Source organism: Copadichromis virginalis, linkage group LG13 (genome assembly GCF_057382275.1).
Source record: "Copadichromis virginalis isolate Kocher_CV1m ecotype Utaka linkage group LG13, C_Virginalis_male_GT1.1, whole genome shotgun sequence".
Classification (NCBI taxonomy): Eukaryota; Metazoa; Chordata; class Actinopteri; order Cichliformes; family Cichlidae; genus Copadichromis; species Copadichromis virginalis.
Window position 1 is genome coordinate 26,874,391 of NC_140630.1, and position 19,747 is coordinate 26,894,137.

At 41.1% G+C, this 19,747-nt stretch overlaps 2 protein-coding genes and 1 long non-coding RNA gene across 7 annotated transcripts in view; 2 read left to right on the forward strand and 1 right to left on the reverse strand.

The window, feature by feature from the left end:
* LOC146695847 (uncharacterized) overlaps positions 1–19,747 on the reverse strand; it is a 25,420-nt gene continuing 5,673 nt past the window's right edge. Inside the window, exons 3-6 of the long non-coding RNA XR_014923636.1 lie at positions 6,569–6,685; positions 1,705–1,790; positions 1,318–1,431; positions 1–615 (exon numbers count right to left, since the gene is read on the reverse strand). This is a non-coding gene — a long non-coding RNA (uncharacterized LOC146695847). The remainder of the gene's footprint in view (positions 616–1,317; positions 1,432–1,704; positions 1,791–6,568; positions 6,686–19,747) is intronic.
* Positions 202–11,860, forward strand: spmip7 (sperm microtubule inner protein 7). The gene is given in 10 exon segments (XM_085478305.1): positions 202–622; positions 3,738–3,835; positions 6,631–6,698; positions 7,111–7,249; positions 8,231–8,298; positions 8,396–8,437; positions 8,725–8,832; positions 10,023–10,103; positions 11,709–11,832; positions 11,834–11,860. Coding segments are annotated over 10 exon segments (1,176 nt in total).
* Positions 16,240–19,747, forward strand: part of ikzf1 (IKAROS family zinc finger 1 (Ikaros)) — a 16,736-nt gene continuing 13,228 nt past the window's right edge. For 4 of the 5 annotated variants that reach the window (XM_085478300.1, XM_085478302.1, XM_085478303.1 and 1 more), the window contains exon 1: positions 16,279–16,567. In XM_085478300.1, the coding sequence (XP_085334426.1) occupies positions 16,279–16,567 (289 nt within the window). Of the gene's footprint in view, positions 16,568–19,747 lie in introns of all 5 variants that reach the window. The other variant, XM_085478299.1, reaches the window with a different exon arrangement.

Below are 19,747 nucleotides of genomic sequence, written 5' to 3' on the forward strand. Positions count from 1 at the left end.
TGTTTTTAGACCTTTGCTTTATTATATTATTACAAATACAGAATAATGTGCTCAGGTATGTGGAGCTGCACCTCCACGCTCAGCACACAGGTCTACATGTCAGTAATTTGATCCGAGCAGGAAACTAACCCAGTCTCTGGGCAACGAGCGCTCACTGCACAAACTCACAGGAGCCTTCGAGGAATTTCCTCCCAGGCAGTAATGACTGCAGTTTTGGATCCCTTCGAGCCTTTTTCCTCAGAGCTTCACGTCATCAGGCGGCTGAACTCCAGTTTGCACCGAGATGGTAGGAGAGATAGACCGAAAACTGGACACGTAGGCTCCCTTAGACTTCAGCCCCCCGCTGAGCGTGTCACCCTGGCTCCTTTGCGAGATGATGTCCCCCTGTTGGACCCCTGCTGTGGTCAGCTGAGTGCTGGAGCTGAGGTAGTCCTGGGCCTCAAAGGTCGAAAGAAATTCATAGATTTTGATCATGTCCCCTCTGCTCTGTGGGTCCCTCCCGGTTTCAGAGAGAGGCCTCAAACAACCCCAAATTTCTCAGTGGTATGTGTAGACCTGAGCGAGGACGAGGCCTGGAACTACAGGAGGATCCCCCATGCGGCTCTGAGAGCAAGACTGAGTGGTAAAAAACAAACAAACAGAAGCATATTTTAAATACTGTGCAAGTCAGAGCCTTGAAATTGGATAGTTAATCTATTGTTGAGTGATAAAGGCTTGATTGCTAACAGGGCAACTACCCCTAGAGGGAAAAAAACAAGCTGAAATTTTGTCAAATATGAAGACCTTTTGCTTTTCTTTATCTCATATGGGAGTAAATGCTCCTTTAAATTTGTGCTTCGATGTTTGGAATTACATAACGTTTGACTATATTATATATAGATATTATCTCAGTTGTTTTTTCACGATGCACCAAATGAATAACCAACAATTGAAAAAATTAAGTGTCAGTTTAATATATCGCTTGCCCCCCCAAAGGAAAATCTGCTGAGCTGTTGCATTGTGAATACAAATTAAAAAACTGTTTAAAGAGTAAATTATCCCTTGGCTGAAAAGCTGCAGTATCACCACGCTCTCTGGTCGAGTTTCAAGGTTGTTTCATCAATCTTCTTGTTTTCGTTGTAATGATTATGGATGATGGCTGCGGCAGGGTGACAGATCGAAACACTAGATATTTTATTCTCATAAAAACAATTCTAAAAATAAGTTAAATAATGAATAAATGTATAAAATCTTAATATATTAGGCTCTACAGAAACAGTAAGCAAACAAACAAAACATAAAGCACCCACAATGATTCAAATTATTCGCTGTAGCTACCTGCTGTTGGGTGCTGCAGTGCCCCCTTCTGGTCACTTCATATTAGTGGTCTTCATGCAGGTACAGCGTGAAGTTCAGCGTGGAAACCAATTTTACTCGAAAAATGTTAGACACCTGTTCAACGGCTCATTAATGTAAGTCTCTAATCAGCCAGTCAACACATTGATTATTGTGTAATTACATCTAAAAAACATAGAAGCGCATTTGTGTAGCTTTAAATTGAAACTGAGCATAGGAGAGAAAGGTGATTTATTGGTTGCGACAGGCTGGTATGAGTATTTCAGAAAAAAATTTGAAAGTTTTACAGCAAAACTGAAAAAAATATATATATATTGGAGTATTCTTAACAGAAATTTGTTGTTTAAGTTACAGTGTGTAAAATCTTACCACTAGATGGCAGTAGATTGCAGTCAACGGAATTTTGTTTTCTTTCTCCTCCCAATTCAAGCGCATAATCCAAACTATGGTGGCCACTGCAGAACAAATATGTTTTATTTCTTTAAACTATGTCTTTTTTAAATTATACCTTTCACAGTTTAGTCAGCCAAGAGTAATCAACAACATTATACTGCATCCTGTTACAACCATAGCCAGCTGGTGTGCATGACTGTTTGTGTAAAAGATATTTTTGGACACACTATATTATGGCACATTAAAACAATATAAACACTTAGCAATAAATTACTCATATAAAAAAGAAAGGGCTATGCATGAATATAATATTCAGTTTTACGTTTTTACCCCTGAGTTAACTACTGTTCATTTGTTGTGAGTGTTTGCTGTTAGTCCACTGTTTTCCTCAGCTGTCAGAGAAGTGTCTAATTTTATTTACTCTGGAGGAGGCTTTAACACTCTCTGAATGGGTCCAATGCCAACTGATGAGTGAGTGAAGCTTCTGTACAGTGATAGTGATACTGAGGTGAATTGTTGAGGATATCTTGACCTTTTCTGTCGATAAGAGCTGCTGTGTTTGCTGCCTTTGGTGAAATTGAACGTCAAAGTTGATCTAACTGTTGTCAGACTTGGACACTTAGTGAATAAGAACTCGGGGTAAATGCCATGAAAGCATGGATCCCTACATTTTGTATCAACAGCTCAGGCTGCTGGTGTTTCTTGGCAGACTTAGTGCCCCTTACCTGAGGATTGTTGCTGATCATGCTCATCTCTTTACAACTAATACGGACTCATCTTATGATGGCTGCTCTAGCAGGATAATGTGCCTTGTCCCACAGCTCAGATAATCTTGAACTGGTTCTTTGAACATGACATTGAGTTTACTGTAGACCAGGGGTGCCCAATCCCGGTCCTCGAGAGCTACCGTCCTGCAGCTTTTAGATGCATCCTTGTTCCCACACACCTGAATCAAATGAATGGCTTGTTATCAGGCCTTTGCCAAACATGATGGCATGCTGAAGAGGTAATCAAACCATTTGATTCAGCTGTGTTGGAGTAGGGATGCATCTAAAAGCTGCAGGATAGTAGCTCTCGAGGACCGGGATTGGGCAGCCCTGCTGTAGACAAATGGTCTCAATAGTCACCAGATCTCAGGCGAATAGAGCACTTTTGGAGAGATTCACATCAGTGATGTGCAGCTAACAAATCTGCAGCAACTGTCAACATGGCCATCAATAATGTTCCCAGCACCTTGCTCAATCTGTGCCGGAACAATTTAGGCAGCTCTAAAGGCAGAAGTATCTATTGTTACCCTAAAAATTATTAGCTAGTAAGCTTTTTGTTTTATAAAATATTAAACATTACATTACTTTAAGCTAAATATTGCTGCTTTTTTTTTTTTTTTAGCTAGCATTGGCTAGCTCTAAACAAATATTGCTTGGCTCATCATTTTCTTAGCGCAGTACTTTCCACTGTAAGTTAAATTTGTTTTATTCACTCTCTCTCTCTTTGACATTTAAGCTCCCATTACATTTTTTACAGTAAATATGCAAATATTAATGAAAGCCTTTTGTTTACTAACGGACTTAAAACTGCTACCAGTGCTAACTGCCAGAGCTAGCTTTTGAAACAACAGCTCAGCTCATTTCATGTCATAATATGGTTTTATAACATATATAAAAGTTATTCTGCAATTAAATTATTACAACAACCCAAAGCATAAAATACCTGGAGCAGCTACTAAAGAGCATTGGTAATAGCTAGTTGGTATGTACATCTCCAGGCTAAATACTGTATAATTAAGCTTAAGCTGGCATTTGTAGTCTGTTGTGTGCTCTGTGCCTGATGGGTAATTAGAGGCACAACATCCATACACATCCAGACTGGGAGCTGGTCAGCAGGGACCATGGCTGTTTGTTGCTCCGGGGCCTTCTTGCAGGGTAATTTGACCTTGAGGGCAGATACTGCTGTGCATAGTTATAGTTCACAATTTGTCAGAGAATGTATTGTTGTTGTGTCATCCTAAGGTTCAAGTGATCTTGTTAAAATTCAACCTCAGTCACTGAGGACACCAGCAACAGTGATGATCAGTAACAATCTGCCTGATACACATCCTGGAAATCAGGTGAGTGATGACTGACTGAACTGGTTTCTGTACTGAAGTGCGACTGTGTGACATCTTCAATTTGCCTGTTTTTGCCCAAATGAGAAATGAAAGACTTCACACATTAACAATTCATCAGTTTTCCCTCTTCAGTTTTTCCTCTGAGCACATTAAAGTTTTGTTGATTTATATACTAAATCTTACTACAGTGCAGACGCTGGAAACATTTTGGTTGAACTAATGCTGTTGGCTTGCTTACTATCATTACACTTCATCACAACTGCTGTATTAATCACTTTCCTATCATAACACAAGCACATATTAAGTATTAAATCAGAAATGCGTACCTCACTTACAGTCTCATCACACCTCACATAATACTGCTTATTATGTGGGCAGGTTTTCACTTTGAGGACATAACCTTGCTTTATTATTTTGTTTCTGAAACTGCTAATTGAAACGTCCATAATTACCTTGACACACATTATTGTTGTTTAAGAGAGGTCTCGCAGTGCTCAGTTATTGCAGATAGGTATTTTGTTCAGTGAATAGAGACTTGATTAAAGCCTGTATTTAAGTAGTGTGAAGTTCAGGATTACAGTGGTGATAATACATTTTTAGTATGGAAGTTAACACATGCGCAGTGAAATCAATGGACCTTCTCAACTCTTTTCTGGCAGTGCAGTGATTGATGGCCAGAATATAAAAAGCTCCAGGGTGACAGATTCATGATGATAGTGTTTTATCAATGTTTTATTAAGTCATCTTCTTTTTTATGTATCTGCTAGCAGCAACGCTCAAGGTCACAGATATTCAAATATCTTAGTTTTCAATACGATCCCTGATATCTACAACAAAATAATTGGAACAGCGCAGAAAATACTGCAGGATGAGTAAAAAAATAATTATATCAGACAGCAGATTCCATACAGCTGATGTTATCTGCTTAGATCGGCAAACAACTGATATTGGCTTATTAGTTATTTGGTGATCTAAGTCAGTTTACAGCAGACGATGATAGAAACACCCTGATGTCCACAAGAGGGCACGCTGCAACTTCTCTATTGGGAACACAGGCTTTTGCAACACTGCAGACATCCCAACCAGCTGATCAGCAGTCAGCCAGAGCTGAATCCACCACGATAAGCCTTTTAGTCTTCTTTCCTCTCCTGTACTGCATTGTGCTAGTTTTTTTCCTTTTGCAAATATAGTAATGTAACATCCTCCACATACTTCTACTAGCTAAAATGATATATATATATGCTATAATTAGTTCAAACAGTCCTTTATACTGGAAGCTGGGACTCACGAGAAAGTTCAAGATACAATATTATCAAAAGACTTCCCTCATTATACGATGTTATTGCATTTTTATTTATTTTTTACATTTTGTGATATGCTGAGTAGTACAACAGGTGTTGCAAGTTAGGTCCTCAGAGTTAAACTTTGTCAGTATCTGTTTTATCCAATAAGATAAACTTATCTCACTTCTGCCATATCACACTTTCCATAAATGTTGACATAAGATGAGCCAGTCCGTTATCAGTCTGTGATAGAGTGGGGTGACGTTGGCAGTTACATGCAGTCTGTTTCTGATAACACAGAAATTAAGTGTAATAAACTTTTGACATAACATAGCTTATAGTGTCTGCATAGAAATAAATACACAATGAACAGAAATTTATATTTAACTGTTATATTTGCAACCTTCCTGTTCAAGAGGAAGATAACCAGAATACAACCAGCCGGCAGCCAGTTGAGTCGAGTCCCCTGGAGTTGTGCTCGTGCAGACTGATAACAGAGGTTGCCTTCTGTCTGGTGATCTTCGCAATCGCCTTGCAATCAAAAGTTGTTATGAGTGTGCAACGGCCTCAAGCTCTGAGCAATCATTTGATCACCGCAAGTTGCATGTAAAACAATTTAATGTGGTCACCAGGCAGCCACCATTCTTTGTAGAAAGAAGGATGTTGTCCTATTTCTACACATGTGACTGAAATTAGTTGGCTCTGAATTAGGTGGTAGCTAGAATGTTTTTCTGGTGGAGTCTACGTTACACTCTTATTTCATCTCCCTCTTTAACTAAAGGAGGAAAAGCCAGTTTACTTTTGCTTTGCATTTGCTATTCCTCTGGTTTTGCTGTGTTTTCAGCATTGTGTCAACACGCCTTGTTCTTTTATGCACAAAGCTGCAAAACCAATAGAATCTGAATGCTGCCCGCTGATGTGTAAAAACGTCAAATACTGCGATTGACTCGCTCGGATGCACTTTGGAGTGAATATAGGAATTTGTGTGTCTTTGTTTTGCATTAGTCATTAAGAGAACATCCTGATATTTTGTGCTTTTAGGCACACTCAGCTTTAGGGGTGGTAATTACAGCCTGTTTGTTGGTCACGACTGAAAGATCTCGAGCACTACTGGATGGATTTCCATAAATTTTGATTCAGACGTCATTGACCCCCGTAGGATGAGCCTCATTATCCATTTATGTTTACTTGATGAATCTGAGCTCAGATGAATTTTCACAGATTGTATCAGATTTTCTGCATTTATCAGAGGTAATTTGAAAGATCATTTGGCTGGTGCCATCGCTAATTAATGGTCTAATGCCAGGTGAGAATTTAAGTGAGAAATTATGGTTTTTAATAGCGTTTTTTAAAATAATGGTTTTCAATGCTGTTGAGTATAATTATATTAATAATAACAGGTAAAAAAATAAAACCTACACTCATCATTAGATGTGTTAAAAATACATACGTGAGCCTCATGATTTCCAGTTGAACACGACACTGATAAATCTTCTGATATTGCTTTTTAAGGATCCAGGAGTCGGGCCAGATATCTCACCGGCAGTTCGACACTTCAGATACACTTCTGCAACACAGAGGTCAGAACACAGGCACCTTTAATTGGCTCCTTTCAATAACAATAACATTGAACAAAGCTTACCTCCTGATTACTGATATGCGAAGTCCACACACGATGTGGTTGCTTTGAGGGTTATCGGGAGGGAATAGGTTTGATTTTGTGCTCCGTTGATGTCATCAGGGAACAATGCGTCCTCTTGTTGTGTTAATTACTCTTTAATGAAATCATGCAGATGAACTGTAGCCTTGCTTAAAGCCTCGGGGAAGAATCGGCTCCCCAGTTAATAAGCTGTCTAATATATTTTCTGCAACAAAGGAGGCTGGTTAAGAATTCAAATGAAAGCAAATAACTTTCGGGAATCAAGTTAATCAATTGCACTCAAGGCACTCGGTCCACGTGTCTAATGGGCAGAAGTCCTAATTTCTCTGCAGGAGTTATGAGGACGCTGGATGGATTGCAAAGGTACCGCGGCACTTGAAGGCACCAGAAGCAACCCTGGAGAAACTGGCAGACCCAGTGAGTGAGCGTGCCTCACTGAGGCGCTACAACAGCCGACCTCAGCTGTGGCAGGTGAGCCATGGAGAGTGTTTGCATGTTGGCAAACACTGCCGAGGCATGAGCTCTGTTTTCTTGGCCCCAGCAGAGGGCTTCTGGGGGTTTAGATCATTCACACAACTGAGGGAAATTGGATTTTTGGATGGTTATTGTTTCTCAAAGGCAATTTTCATAATAACCCATGCATAGGTGTGCTAATATTTTGTATTTGGTTTTAATAAAAGTGATAAATGTGATTGCAGTTCATTACCTGTCAGTCTTGACCTTTTGGCATACAGTGTGTGCAGCAGGGAGACTGAAAGAAGCAGATATGCAGCTTAATATTTCTTTATTTCTGTAGTTCTCTCCTTTATGTGAAAAGGCCAAAATAAATCTGGTTCTCCTGTCTGGCATTGATGCCGTGGATGCTGCTACATCCAGGAGCTACTTGAACTAACAAATTAATTTTATAGCATGCCCCAAATTTCTGACATTTCAGTTTTTTTTTACATCCTATTAAACATGACATCCAAAGGAACAGAAAAACTCCCTCGCTGTGTCTCACTTTCTCTGCAGTGTTTTGACTGTGTATATATATGTGTGTGTGTGCATTTTTCCCACCGCATTGATCCAGTTTGTGTAGCACCCCGCCAGCAAACATGACTGAACACACCCTGGTGAGCCACACTGTAGCACTGGGGTAACATGTTCCTTCATTACAGTGAACACATGCACTCCAGTTTATTTTTGAGCCAGTCTCACATTGGACTGCTGTTTCACAGTAGCTGAAAACCCCATCGTTAGTCTTTTTGTGGGATCAGTTAGAATAAGAAAAATACTCGCAGGCCTATCCTTGCTTCACATGAGTGCGGTAAAGATTTTAGTGTTTGATGCTTTAGTTTAGGGGTTAAAACATAAACACTGCTGCACATGTGTTGTACCTATAGTGTTAAAATAAAGGTGATCTGTAGATCGGTAAATTGTGATGAAGCGGTGATTGTTTCCGTTCTTTCTAAGTCTGTAGGAGCTGAGTGGAACAGGCGACAGCTTCGACTGAGGAATGATGCCAAAAAACCAATATCTTTGTAAGATTTCGTTCATCAGTGGGAGCTCATTTTCTCTTTTAGTCCCTTTTATGATGCAAATTTGTCACACACCTTCCTGTTTTTTTGGTTTGTTCAGCTGCAGTACATATCCAAGATCAGGTCAGATCCCTCTGTACACGTGAGTATTTTATGTTTGAGCTGCCACCACACAGAGTACTGTACAAAATCTTGGGGTCCTTTAGCTCTTTAATACCTGCCACATTTATTCTGCTGCATGATGTCTTTAACCTGCTGCTACCATGAAACACTGAGCAACTTTAAACAGAAAATGTTTTAGGTGATCATGTTTTGATTCTGCTATTTTCTTAGCGGCGCAGTATTTTGTTTGAATCCAGCTACTCTGCATATTTTCTCTGAGCACTGACCTTCGCGTTCATTACTGAGTGGGCTCTCGTGTATGTGCAGTGGCACCGTCGGCTCTGAGAACATGGATAACATTGACAACATAGATGAAGACTTCCAGCCACTGACAGTAAAGAGGAGCGTCGTTCCTCCATGCATGCCGACAGCACGGTGAGACTCACTGTCATTGTATACATAAAAAGCAGAGGTTTTTTTAATGGTAATTATTCTTAAAACAAAGTGGACTTAGACTGTGAAGCCTGTTAGTGTGTTTCTTATTTATTGATGGACCGGTATGACACTTTTAGAATAATTATGAACTTCATCTAAACAAGTCTGAAGCTTCAACAAATAACCACTAGAGCATTTTAATTGGTTTATTTCAAACATAGTTAGTCAATTTGCACAAGTGTATTCCTATTGGCCAGGCTGAAAAAAATGTCCACCTTGTTGACAGGTGTTTGCTTTGTTCTCTGCTTTCCTGTGAGCGAGTCATCTGCAGCACTCTGCCCGTCTTTAGCCATCATCTGTTAAAATGTCCGCACAGACAGGGAGGAGAGCAAGTCCTAACTTGTTATTCATGCTGTGCATGTCAAGTTAGGATTGATTTTTTTTTCCAAGTCTAAGTGTGGCTCCTCTGTGGAATCGTTGCTGCACCATCAGTTGGAAAGCCAACAAGCAGGGAGCGTCACATTTTTTGCAGGCTGCAGTTCAACAAGTGGAAATAAGACATTCCAGATCTCACCAGATTTCACCTTGTAGGGAATTCTAATCTAAATGATCAGTCATGTCCATGGTGCTGACATTTAGAAGTGTCTACGGTTTTATTTTTTTTATCTGCTGCTCTGAATGCTTTTATTTTGCTCTTTTTTTAGCTTCCTGTATTGTTTCCAGGCTGAAAAAGCCTGTTGGGGCTTTGTACAGTGCTGAAAAGTGATGCAAGGATCAAGGTAGCTTGGAAACAGGACCGAGATACTGTCATGCTGTCAGTCTGTTTTCTGATTTTGTTGTTGAAATCTCAACTTTAAGCACTAAAGATCAGTATGGCGAGGTGGCAGGTGGTGGTCGTCCTCATTCAGGATAAAACAAAAATAAACCAGAAGCAAAAATATGCAGACCTGATGGGTTGAATGCCTTCTATCCCTCTCAGAAAACTGCACCCAGTACACACACACACACACACACACACACACACACACACACACTTACATTCATTGTGGTTTTTCTAGAACTGTTTGTTAAGCACAAAGTATTTTTCACAATTTTTTTACATGTCAGGTGTAAAAAATTGTGTGTTTTTTTTGTCTCACTGTGTCTCATTTACAAGTTACAGTGTCTGTAACATCTTTTCCTTGTGCCAGCCGAACCACCATCCCTGGCTACACAGGCATGGCTGCCTATGCTGACTCTGCTGCTCCTGCAACTTCTGCAAGCTCATCTGGGTGAGTCTGAATGAAACTCTGATAACAGACTTCCGTTGTTATTGCTAACTGATTATGTCCTATAAAATATGACATTTAAAAAGTATATAATATATCGTCTGTATTGTTTATCTTGTCATCTTGTGAAATAAGTAAGTCATAAATTTGTGGGTTGATTGAGTTTATCATTTTACTATTTTGCACACCTTGATATTTCTTTCTCCCAGCATTTTATCCAGTTAGACAAAAAAAGCAAACATCACAATTCTCCACTAGAGGGCGGTCTAATGCAATCCATAGACATGAGGTTGCACTCTTAACTTCACCATACAGGTGCCCATTATTTACTGGTGTCTATGAAAATGTGACTACAACTCGCCACAGTGGCAGAAATACACACAAATGACAATACTTTCAGCTTACCTTATATATCAAAGTGTAGCCAGAGACTGGCACTGGGCGCACACTAACTCCTGAGGTTAAGTTTGTATCACCCCTAAGAGTCAAACTGGGGACCTTTTAGATGTGGGGTGCACGTGTTAACCACTACACCACAGAGCCAAGAAAAATGCAAAAAATATGCATAAACATGCGTGCAGTCTGGAGAAAAATAAACCAAAGAGCATGAAATTAGTAAAACTAAAAGAGCGGACACTGTTTTAGGGAAATGGGCAGACAAGATAAAAACAGTGTCAACAAAACAGCTAAGAGAAATAATATAAATCCTGAATAATCACTGTTTTCTCATGCTCCTACTTTTTAATTTGATTTGTTGTTGAACTTTATCTTTTTTTGGGTGCTGTACATATTTGAGTGGCATTGCTTAAAAGCTTAGTATACCTTATTTTTTGCATGAGTGGGCAGGTGAGGTGCAGGTTAATGGTCAGCTGGAAAAGGCTTCAGTAATTGGAAATGTTAAAAAACAGATTAAAAACAACGGCCGTCATTCCTAAAGACAGACAAGTAGGAATTTGAGAGATGTTATATGTGTTGTAGGGGAGGATTTCACCGATGATTTTCTAAAATTGAGCAAATTTCATCAAAAGAAACTGAAAAGGTTTATTTAAAAAGGAAATCTTAAGGTGTTTAATTCCCAGTGCAACACTGAAAATATGTGCGTTGACACGAGTGAGCCCCTTAACTGTGCAGAGCAAACATGGCTCCACTCTGGGAGTGTTGGCTGTCTGTTAAGGATGTGCAAACCTGTTTCCTAGTTGGGCCCCAGTTTAGCGAACTTTACCGGCTTTTGGAGCAGGCATCTCCAGATGGCTGAATCCAGAGCAGCTCGTGGTAATGGTGGTTTTTCACAACCCAGATCCATTTTCCTGGTGCCTGACACCCCCCTGCGATCTGTTTCCTCTGCTGATTAGGCTTGGCCTCCCATTTTTTTTCCCCAAAACAGAAAAAAAAGACAAGCTTGGATTGATTAACTGTCTGCTACAACGGTCAGACATCCCCGGGATTTTTGCTTACTAACGCTCACTCATAACAGAAGTGCCTGAGGGTTTTTTTTTTCTGTCAGTCTGTGTTTCACTACAAAGATTAGCTTTAGGTTCTTAGATTTTTGCGTCATCTAAAACAACGTGTAATTCAGTGACTCACAGATATCATTACATCTTTTCACAGAGCATTCGAAGAATTTGGAACTTCTGTTTTCAGGCACACAGCGCCCCTGTCCAGAACGGTGACCGCCGTGGCTCCCTGCAACCCCTTCATGAGACCCGTGCTTCCTGTCTGGTGCACGAGCGCCACAGCAAGACTTTAGACAAACGAGATGAGACCCGTGCTTCCAGACAGGAAGCACGGGTCTCATCTCCTTTTTAGACAAACGAGATGAGAGAGGGCTCGAAGGTGTCAGCTTCCTATTCACGCCATCCAATCTGTTTATATGAATACATCTACGATGATGTGATGTCAGTGAGTTATTCAGAGTGAGTTAAAGAATAATGAGATGCCCCATTATCATAATTTCCCTGATTTAGATGAGTGGTTTTCTAACTCTGGGTAGTGAGTGCGTTGCATTGTCCTCTTAAATATTTGCTCTCTCTCACTGATTCGCTTGCTTGCTCGTTTACTCTATGTGTGTGTGTGCGTCTGTCATGAAGGGCAAAGAGAGGGGCGAAATATTGAGGAAAGTCAGGATTTTTAGCGCTATCATTACGTTTTTAAAAGTATACAAATTACGGCAGCTTTACAGATCCATTATGACTAAACAGGCTAATCTGCATTCAAAATGCTGTCTGTGGGCTTCAGTATATACATCGCTTAGATTTCTGTAGATGCGACTGTAACGCACATTGACATTATTATGATGTGCCTGGCAGCAATAGCTTTATGTCTGCGGTTAGTGCAGCTTGACGCTTAGACAGGAAATAGGGATGAGATGGTTTTCCTGTTTCTCTTCATCTATACTTTGTTTAGATTTACATTTCATGAGGATTTTGTACTTAAGCACAAAGTTGATACACGTGAGGACTTTGGGTTGTGTGATCACTAATACATGCATCTTTTCTTTTTAATTATTGTATATTTAACGTCATTTGTGTTTTATTTAGCTATTTATTGTTGCACTTCTAAAAGTGAGGGCACTCAAAAGAGATTTAAATTAAAAATAATCCAAAAAAAAAAACGTTTTTAAACTGAGAAGCCTAGAAAGTCCTAATTTTTGACATGAAGACTTTGGAGGCAAAAGTTACTTATTGCTTTAATGCTGCTAACCTCACCACAGAACACCAGCAGCTCGCTGGCCCAAGCGAAAGCATGAAAAAAACGTCACCCTCACACGTAGGCCACTGACCTCTGGACAGACACTTTTGACTCCCAAATATAGACTGAAAAGAAATGTAGGCAAGTCTGCAAATATCATCCATTGTGTCTTGTTTAATGACCCTAAACTGCCTTTGAACTCCATCGGTCCTGTTTCATGCTGATATTTGTCCAAAGCAGTCTTTACACAGCGAGAAATATGATATCAGCTCTCCATCAAACCCATCACATACGAAGAACTGCACAACTTCCACCATAGTTGTCAAAGTAACAGAGCATTATTAAGTGCAGTAAGTGCAATCTCTCTCTCTTTTTAAAAGATGTTACCAGTTAATGCATCGCTGAGAAAATTGGTAAGTAAAGTGAATTATGTGCATGGAAAGGTTAAGATTTATCCCTTTTCCTTTATGCTGCTGCGACTCCAGTGAATCTAGAGGCAGCACCCTTCCTTTTGGCACGATATCAGCTCACGGCTCTGTTGGTGATTGATGTCTAACAGCCACAGATTATTATGCTAAACAACTTATGCTAAAAAAAACAGCTGTTAGTTTTGTTAAAGCGAGCCTTTTCAGTTGTAATTACTGTTGTTTTGCATTAATTTTATGACTTTTGAAAGACACTAGAAAGTTGAGGAACATGTTAGGCAATTAACTCCTTGGCTTTCTTGCACAGTTAGATAGCAGGACTCTCTTAACTGCTTAGCTTAGCGTACAAATGCATGAAATTGCAGAGGACAACGGCACCTTTTAAAGCTCACTATTTAACCCCTAATAATGTGGCTGTCTGCAGCCATGTTTCCAGTATTTATTTCACCTGGTGGTACAATACATATTCAGTGTACAACACGACAGTGGTAATAATCTTGAGAGTGAGACGGCCTCTCTGTATAGCACCCAATTTACTTTGTGTTTAAGACCAACAGGACTACGTAAGACTTCTCATAGCAATCATAACTCTATTTGCTAAAAACCTCCTCCTCCTCCTCCAGCTTAGATTTTCCAGCCTGTGGTCTGAATCTCATCACCGGCTCCTTTTCAAAACAGGCTCACAAACACCATGATTGATTCAGCCACTATCCTCCAGGATCTCTCAATGCTTGCCCGGGCTGCAGATTAATTTCCTTTTCCTCATCTTAATTTTTACTCATCGCCGCTCCATAAAAAGGCTAAATGTCAAGCATGCCTGACTCCTTCTAGTGACACGTCTATTCCAGCAGATAATTACCATAAGGAAATTGATGCTTTAGTGTGCAGAGGGGAATTTAATTTACTCTGACATCCTCGCAGCATAATGCATTCCTAAAGAAAGAGAGTTTTTCACTTTGCAATTGACTTTTTAGATAAATTGGACTATTTAATGTGATTATCGGTCTTGAACGTCTTTGACTTATTAAGGTGTTGAAACCAATTAAGGGTTACATGCTGCTCATGCTTCCAAATGTGAAACAGTGAATACTGCTTAAAGATCCATGAAATAAGAACCGTCCGCAGCCTATTGTATGTTAGTCAGCCGGCTACATTGCCTGATGATGTTTTGAGGCTTGCTAGATAATGATATTAATTACAACAACATGGCTTGCTTCAGATTGTGGATTAACCTGAGAGAGCAAAGGGTTCTGTGCAGTTTGAGTCACACTCCATGCATGTCGCATGTGTCATTTTCGATGCTACAGAGTTATAATAACCTTATAAAACCTTGAAGTTTGAGAGCATTTCCAAACGACCAGTAAGAATTGAACAAGTCAGGCATTAGAGGGAAGATCTGAATATTGATCCCACTTCTGTTGGTACTTCTCTAAAATTTCGGCTGAAGTGAAGCTGCTTTGTCACTGAACGGGACAGCATCTCTTATCACAGGCGATCACAGCCATGAACCGACATCTTCGAGGTCGCCAGTAGCGCTGAGTCACATTTTCTGTCCCAGCCTTCCCTTTGCGCGACTTCTGGAGTTAACCCATCCTGCAGCGTGTTCACACCTTTGCATGTCATGCGTTAAAACGGACCTTACAGAAGAAAAAAAGCAGCACCGACTGTGAGGCTATGAGGAAGTCAGCGAGCATTGCTGCAATCCATATTATGGCCATGAAGACACAGCAGGCCGCATTGCTCCTGCCCAAAGTTCCTCCTTTTGCAACCAACTGAATGCTGTGTTTCTTAGGAGATAAGGGCAGCCTCCCGCAAAAGGTGACTCAGCAATCCAGCCACACGGCCTCTCCTGAGATAAGAGCCCTCTTTGGGGCTTGTGGGACACTGGGAAAAAACAGCCACAAGGAGAAAGAGAAAATAGTGGAGTATAAACTATCACATATTCTGTAAAATGAAGTGCAAACTCGTCCAACCTAATCCGTTAGGTTCATTTATATATGTAAACACAGCTGATCAAGCAGGGGTTCAAACTGAACTACATTACAAGCTCCACCATGAGATACTAGTGACGGGACATATCTCAAATTGAGTTTTAAAGTTGACGGCGGTGTGCAATTCCTGTTTTATTTGGAATTTTCTTCATTTTCAGTCCAAAATGTATATTTATTTGAACAAATTCAGACTCCATTTGTGGGCAGTCCGCTCAGGAGTCACCTATAGGGCTGCTTTAGAAGCTGCCACACAGGTTAGCAATAAAACAAACTGTAGGCCAGAAAGCCTCTTTGAAGTACAGTGTTGTATAATGGTGTGTGCGGCTGTCACCGGGCAGCAGTTGCGTGTGTGTTATCGCCGTACTGTAAGATGTGATAGCTCGACTTTGAGAGCATGTGAGCTGTCGCCGCGTTGGAACTGAGATGATTGACTTTAATGTGAATGCTGGCAGCAGTGGCAGCATCTGAAACTAACACATCTGATACACTTGGAGCCGGTGGCCCAGTGTTGGTTTGTAGATTCCTGCTCATGAAACCAGAGGGAAAACCACATTTCAGTAAATTAATGCATATCTGAATGATGATCTGCTGCAGGACTGAGAGAGGATGCACTTACTGTACACGTATTTTAAAACAGGAAGTAATAAAGGAGGCTAATGTTAAGAGATGCAACTGTTTGCTCAGGCTCAGACGTAATCCTGATTGTGTACGCTTCATTCGTGCTGTGTTAAGGTACAGGACAGGAGGCTATGACGCTAGAGGTAACACAGAGAGGTGGGGGTGGGGGGATGGGGGAAGCAAACTGGATGAAACATTAAATAGAAGAAGAAGAAAAGCTCATTATATGGGAAACACTTGTGTTATTTTCATGGACTGCTTCAGAGTGCCAGAACAGGTGACAGAAGGGGAGCTGTCCAATATGCAAGTGAGGAGTAACCCCCCCTCCCCCTCTCTCCAGCCCACACTACCCCCCCCCCCCCACCTCCCCCAACCCCAATCAGCTTCTTCGGTGTGAATGAAATAAATAAACAATGAATGGTCCACTCTCCTCGCTCGCCTCATCCCATCTCATGCATGGCTGCCAGTGATGGTCTACTGGGTGTCAGCTTTTATTGGCACGGCACAAAGCAAGTGCCAGGGGTTCGGTGGCCCGACTCCCCACTGCAGACTGTGGATAAAAGCAAGCAAAATGCCTCAGCCGAGCTGAGAGACATAGTCATGTTGGGCTGGAACGAGGAAGTGCAGTGGAGAGGGGAGGGACTCAGGGCGCAGCTCCATGGGGCCGCCGCGGCGCTGCGACCTTCTGCACATGGAGCCGGGGAGAGTTGGAAGAACTTCATACTGCAAACTCAAGGAATAGCAGGTAAAGTGACTTCAACCGCACATTTCAGCTCGGTTCTCACCTCAAAGGCTAGGCCAATACCTCTAAAGTGATTTCGATGGCAGTGAAATGGTTTAGGAGACATTTGCGCCTGACTGGAAAAGACTCTCCTTATAGTTTCGGTGCAGGTGCGCCTCAGCATCAAGGTCCCGTTTGATGCGCGTAATTTTCTACTGCCACAGAGTTTATAACGGATTAAATAACAAGACTGTATTTCAGTAATATATCGGGGAAAATATATTGTTTTTAAAGCGTTGTCTGTGTCTGTAAGCTACGTGCAGCAATTTAAGGGAAGTAGAGGGAAATGTTCCCCATTTTCCTTGCGTCTTTTTTTCTCTCTCTCTCTTTTGGGAAATATGGATAAATTATTTTCCAATTAATTCGACTTCTATAAAAATCCGAATCACATTTTCTTTAAGAATTCATACAGATCGGCTCGGGGCTCGTTATCATTTTAACTCGTTTAACTGTTTTTCCCTCTTCGGCTACGGCACCTGTTGCAACAGATGTGCGCACTCTGTAAACTTTAGGGCCCTTTTTTTTAAAAGTGCCTCAAGTTTATTAAGATATTTAAAATGAACTTTTTTTTTCAGGAAATAATTTTCTTTAAATTGTTGAAAGCGCAAAATTGACCGGGGCCTAAACTAATGCGAACATGTTTTTGCTTAAACAGGAAATCAGTACGCACCGACTAAACGCGCTCTCAAGCGGCTCGAGTTTACACACAAATCAGTCGCTCTGAGCATTTCTCGTTCCGTTAATCTTTGTGTCGGCCTGTTCAGAATCGAACCGCAGTCTCGGTTAGCCGGTAAGGCGTCTGTGTGGAGGGAAGAAAACAGGCAGGACTGATGAAACTTTTCACGCTGCTGACGCTCAAAGGTGAAAAAGTTGCTCATCAACGCCCAGGCAGAAAACTGAAAGATTCACCGCCGAAGAGATGGGGGGGGGGGGGGGGGGGGGGGGGGAATGATCGGGTTTTTTTTTTTTCTTTTTAAACGCGATAAAAAAACAGAAGTCCAAGAAAGCTGAGTTTCCTCAAATATATATATTTAACCCTTCTCTAAATTATTATTCATCAACTATAATTAACCGTGTGTTTAAAAGTGGCGTTTGTGGGACGTAAAATAAGTTGGCATTAATTAAATTTTTTTAAACTTGGAAAGCATCTTTCTCTGATGTGTCCTATTTTTTTTATTAACACATTTCAAGTTTACGGTCAAGCAGAAAAATATATATTTCTCCGCAAATGTAAAGCAGTTATCTACTTTAACAATAAATGTAAGATAATAAATAAACTACGCGAAAAGTCAAATAAAATAGCAGAAAACTCATTTTTGATTTCTGAACTTGTAAACGGAGCTCAGTACCTGCGCACATAGGGCTTTTTTCATAGCTCAGTTGGAAAGAGAAGTGCTGAAAGTGCTGCAAATCTGTCTGCGGATACATCATCTTTCTTGTCAGTAGAAACAGAAGTAGGAGGGGGTGTGAAAGGGGGAGGGGGGTGGAGGGGTTAGAGGAAGACAGACAGTTATTAAAATGATTGTACTGTCTGAATAGCAGAGTAGTGAAGTGTGTCAGATGCAAATGAAGGAAACTTCTTCTTCAGCGCACCTTTGCTCTCCCACCACCACCACCACCACCCCCCTCCTCCAATGATAGACTCCCAGAACACATCTGCTAACACTATCTGCCCACTTCCACCCATACATTTCATGAATTACTGATGAGCATCTCTGCGTGCACACACGAACAGAGGTGTCCGCGCGCCACGTTGCTTGGCAGTGTGGGATCATCTCTTTTCCTCGTTATTGATAAGAAGGCGCCCACGGCGGTGTTACTTATTGCAAAACTCACAGGACGGATCGTTATTATTTGAGATGTTTTTCGATAATTGTCACTCAGACTGTTCAGTTAAAAGTGGAAAGTCTGAGTGGAGCGTATGAGTAGGAAATCACTCAAAGTGGGGCTCCTGATGTGAGGCGAAGTGTGGTGAAGCTGCATTCACATAGCCGTGTCACAGCACTGCTGTTTATCTGCAGATATAGTTTAATTTATTTAAAATATTTAATTGCTGCCAAAACCTATAAGTATAAACTTGTTTTAAAAATACTGGGCCTTCAGTCATATTTATGATGTTTAATCAGTAGAAAGTTCCAAGTGAAACTCTCAAGAAGTGTCACTTTAAAAAAAAATCCTTCATATTTTCAGTTTGTTTTAACTGTGCATTAATCTAAACACACACAGACACGCCACTGTGTCAGCTTTCTCCAGGGTATCCAGACTTTGCTGGTGTGGTCCTCAGTATCTGTTAACGGTTTCGTGTGTTTCTCATCTCCACCCTGCTCCCTGGTGTAGCTTTGCACCTCGCTACCCCCACCCCCAGCGACACACCGCCACAACCATCCACCAAACACACACACACACACACGCACGCACGCACACGCACGTGCAAACACACAGGAGGAGGACCGAAAATTCTGTCAACCCACAAGCCTCTTCCTGCCTCTCCTCAGTTGACGTACTCCGACCAAAACTGTTCCAGTCCCCCCTTTGCGCTCTGTGTTAGAAGTCTTTTCTCTGACTCCTATTTCACCGCCTGAAAGATTCCACCTGCCCCCAGTTCGTACACTCATACACTTTGACACTCATACGCCAACGCGCGCACACACACACACACACACACACACACACACACACACACACACACACACACACACACACAATAATTTCACTCTGATTTGAGAAGGAGAATCATTAATAAGTCTGGATAGTTAGATGGAAATGTTTTAGTCGTGCTCCGGCTTTTATCAAAAAGTTCTACTTTCAGTCTGAGTCTTAACTTGATGATCACCAAATGCCAAAAGTATGTTAAAGTAGAAGCACTAAAAGTAAAAACAGAGCTGTCGGTAAACACAAGGAAAAAGTGCCATGAGTGTTCTGAACAAAAAAAAAAAGAATTTCCTGAATATTCTACATGCACTTTACTTTCCACATGCCTACGCAAGTGGGTTGTGGCTGAATGTAGGAACTCTCTCTCCTTTTTCTAAACTTCTGTCAAAGCCCCCCCGCCAACACATCCGTGTTTCCCCTCTCACCATCTGCCCAGAAAAAAAGGGCACATGAGAATACACCTCCCTCTGCCCCCGACTTGCAAACTCCAGA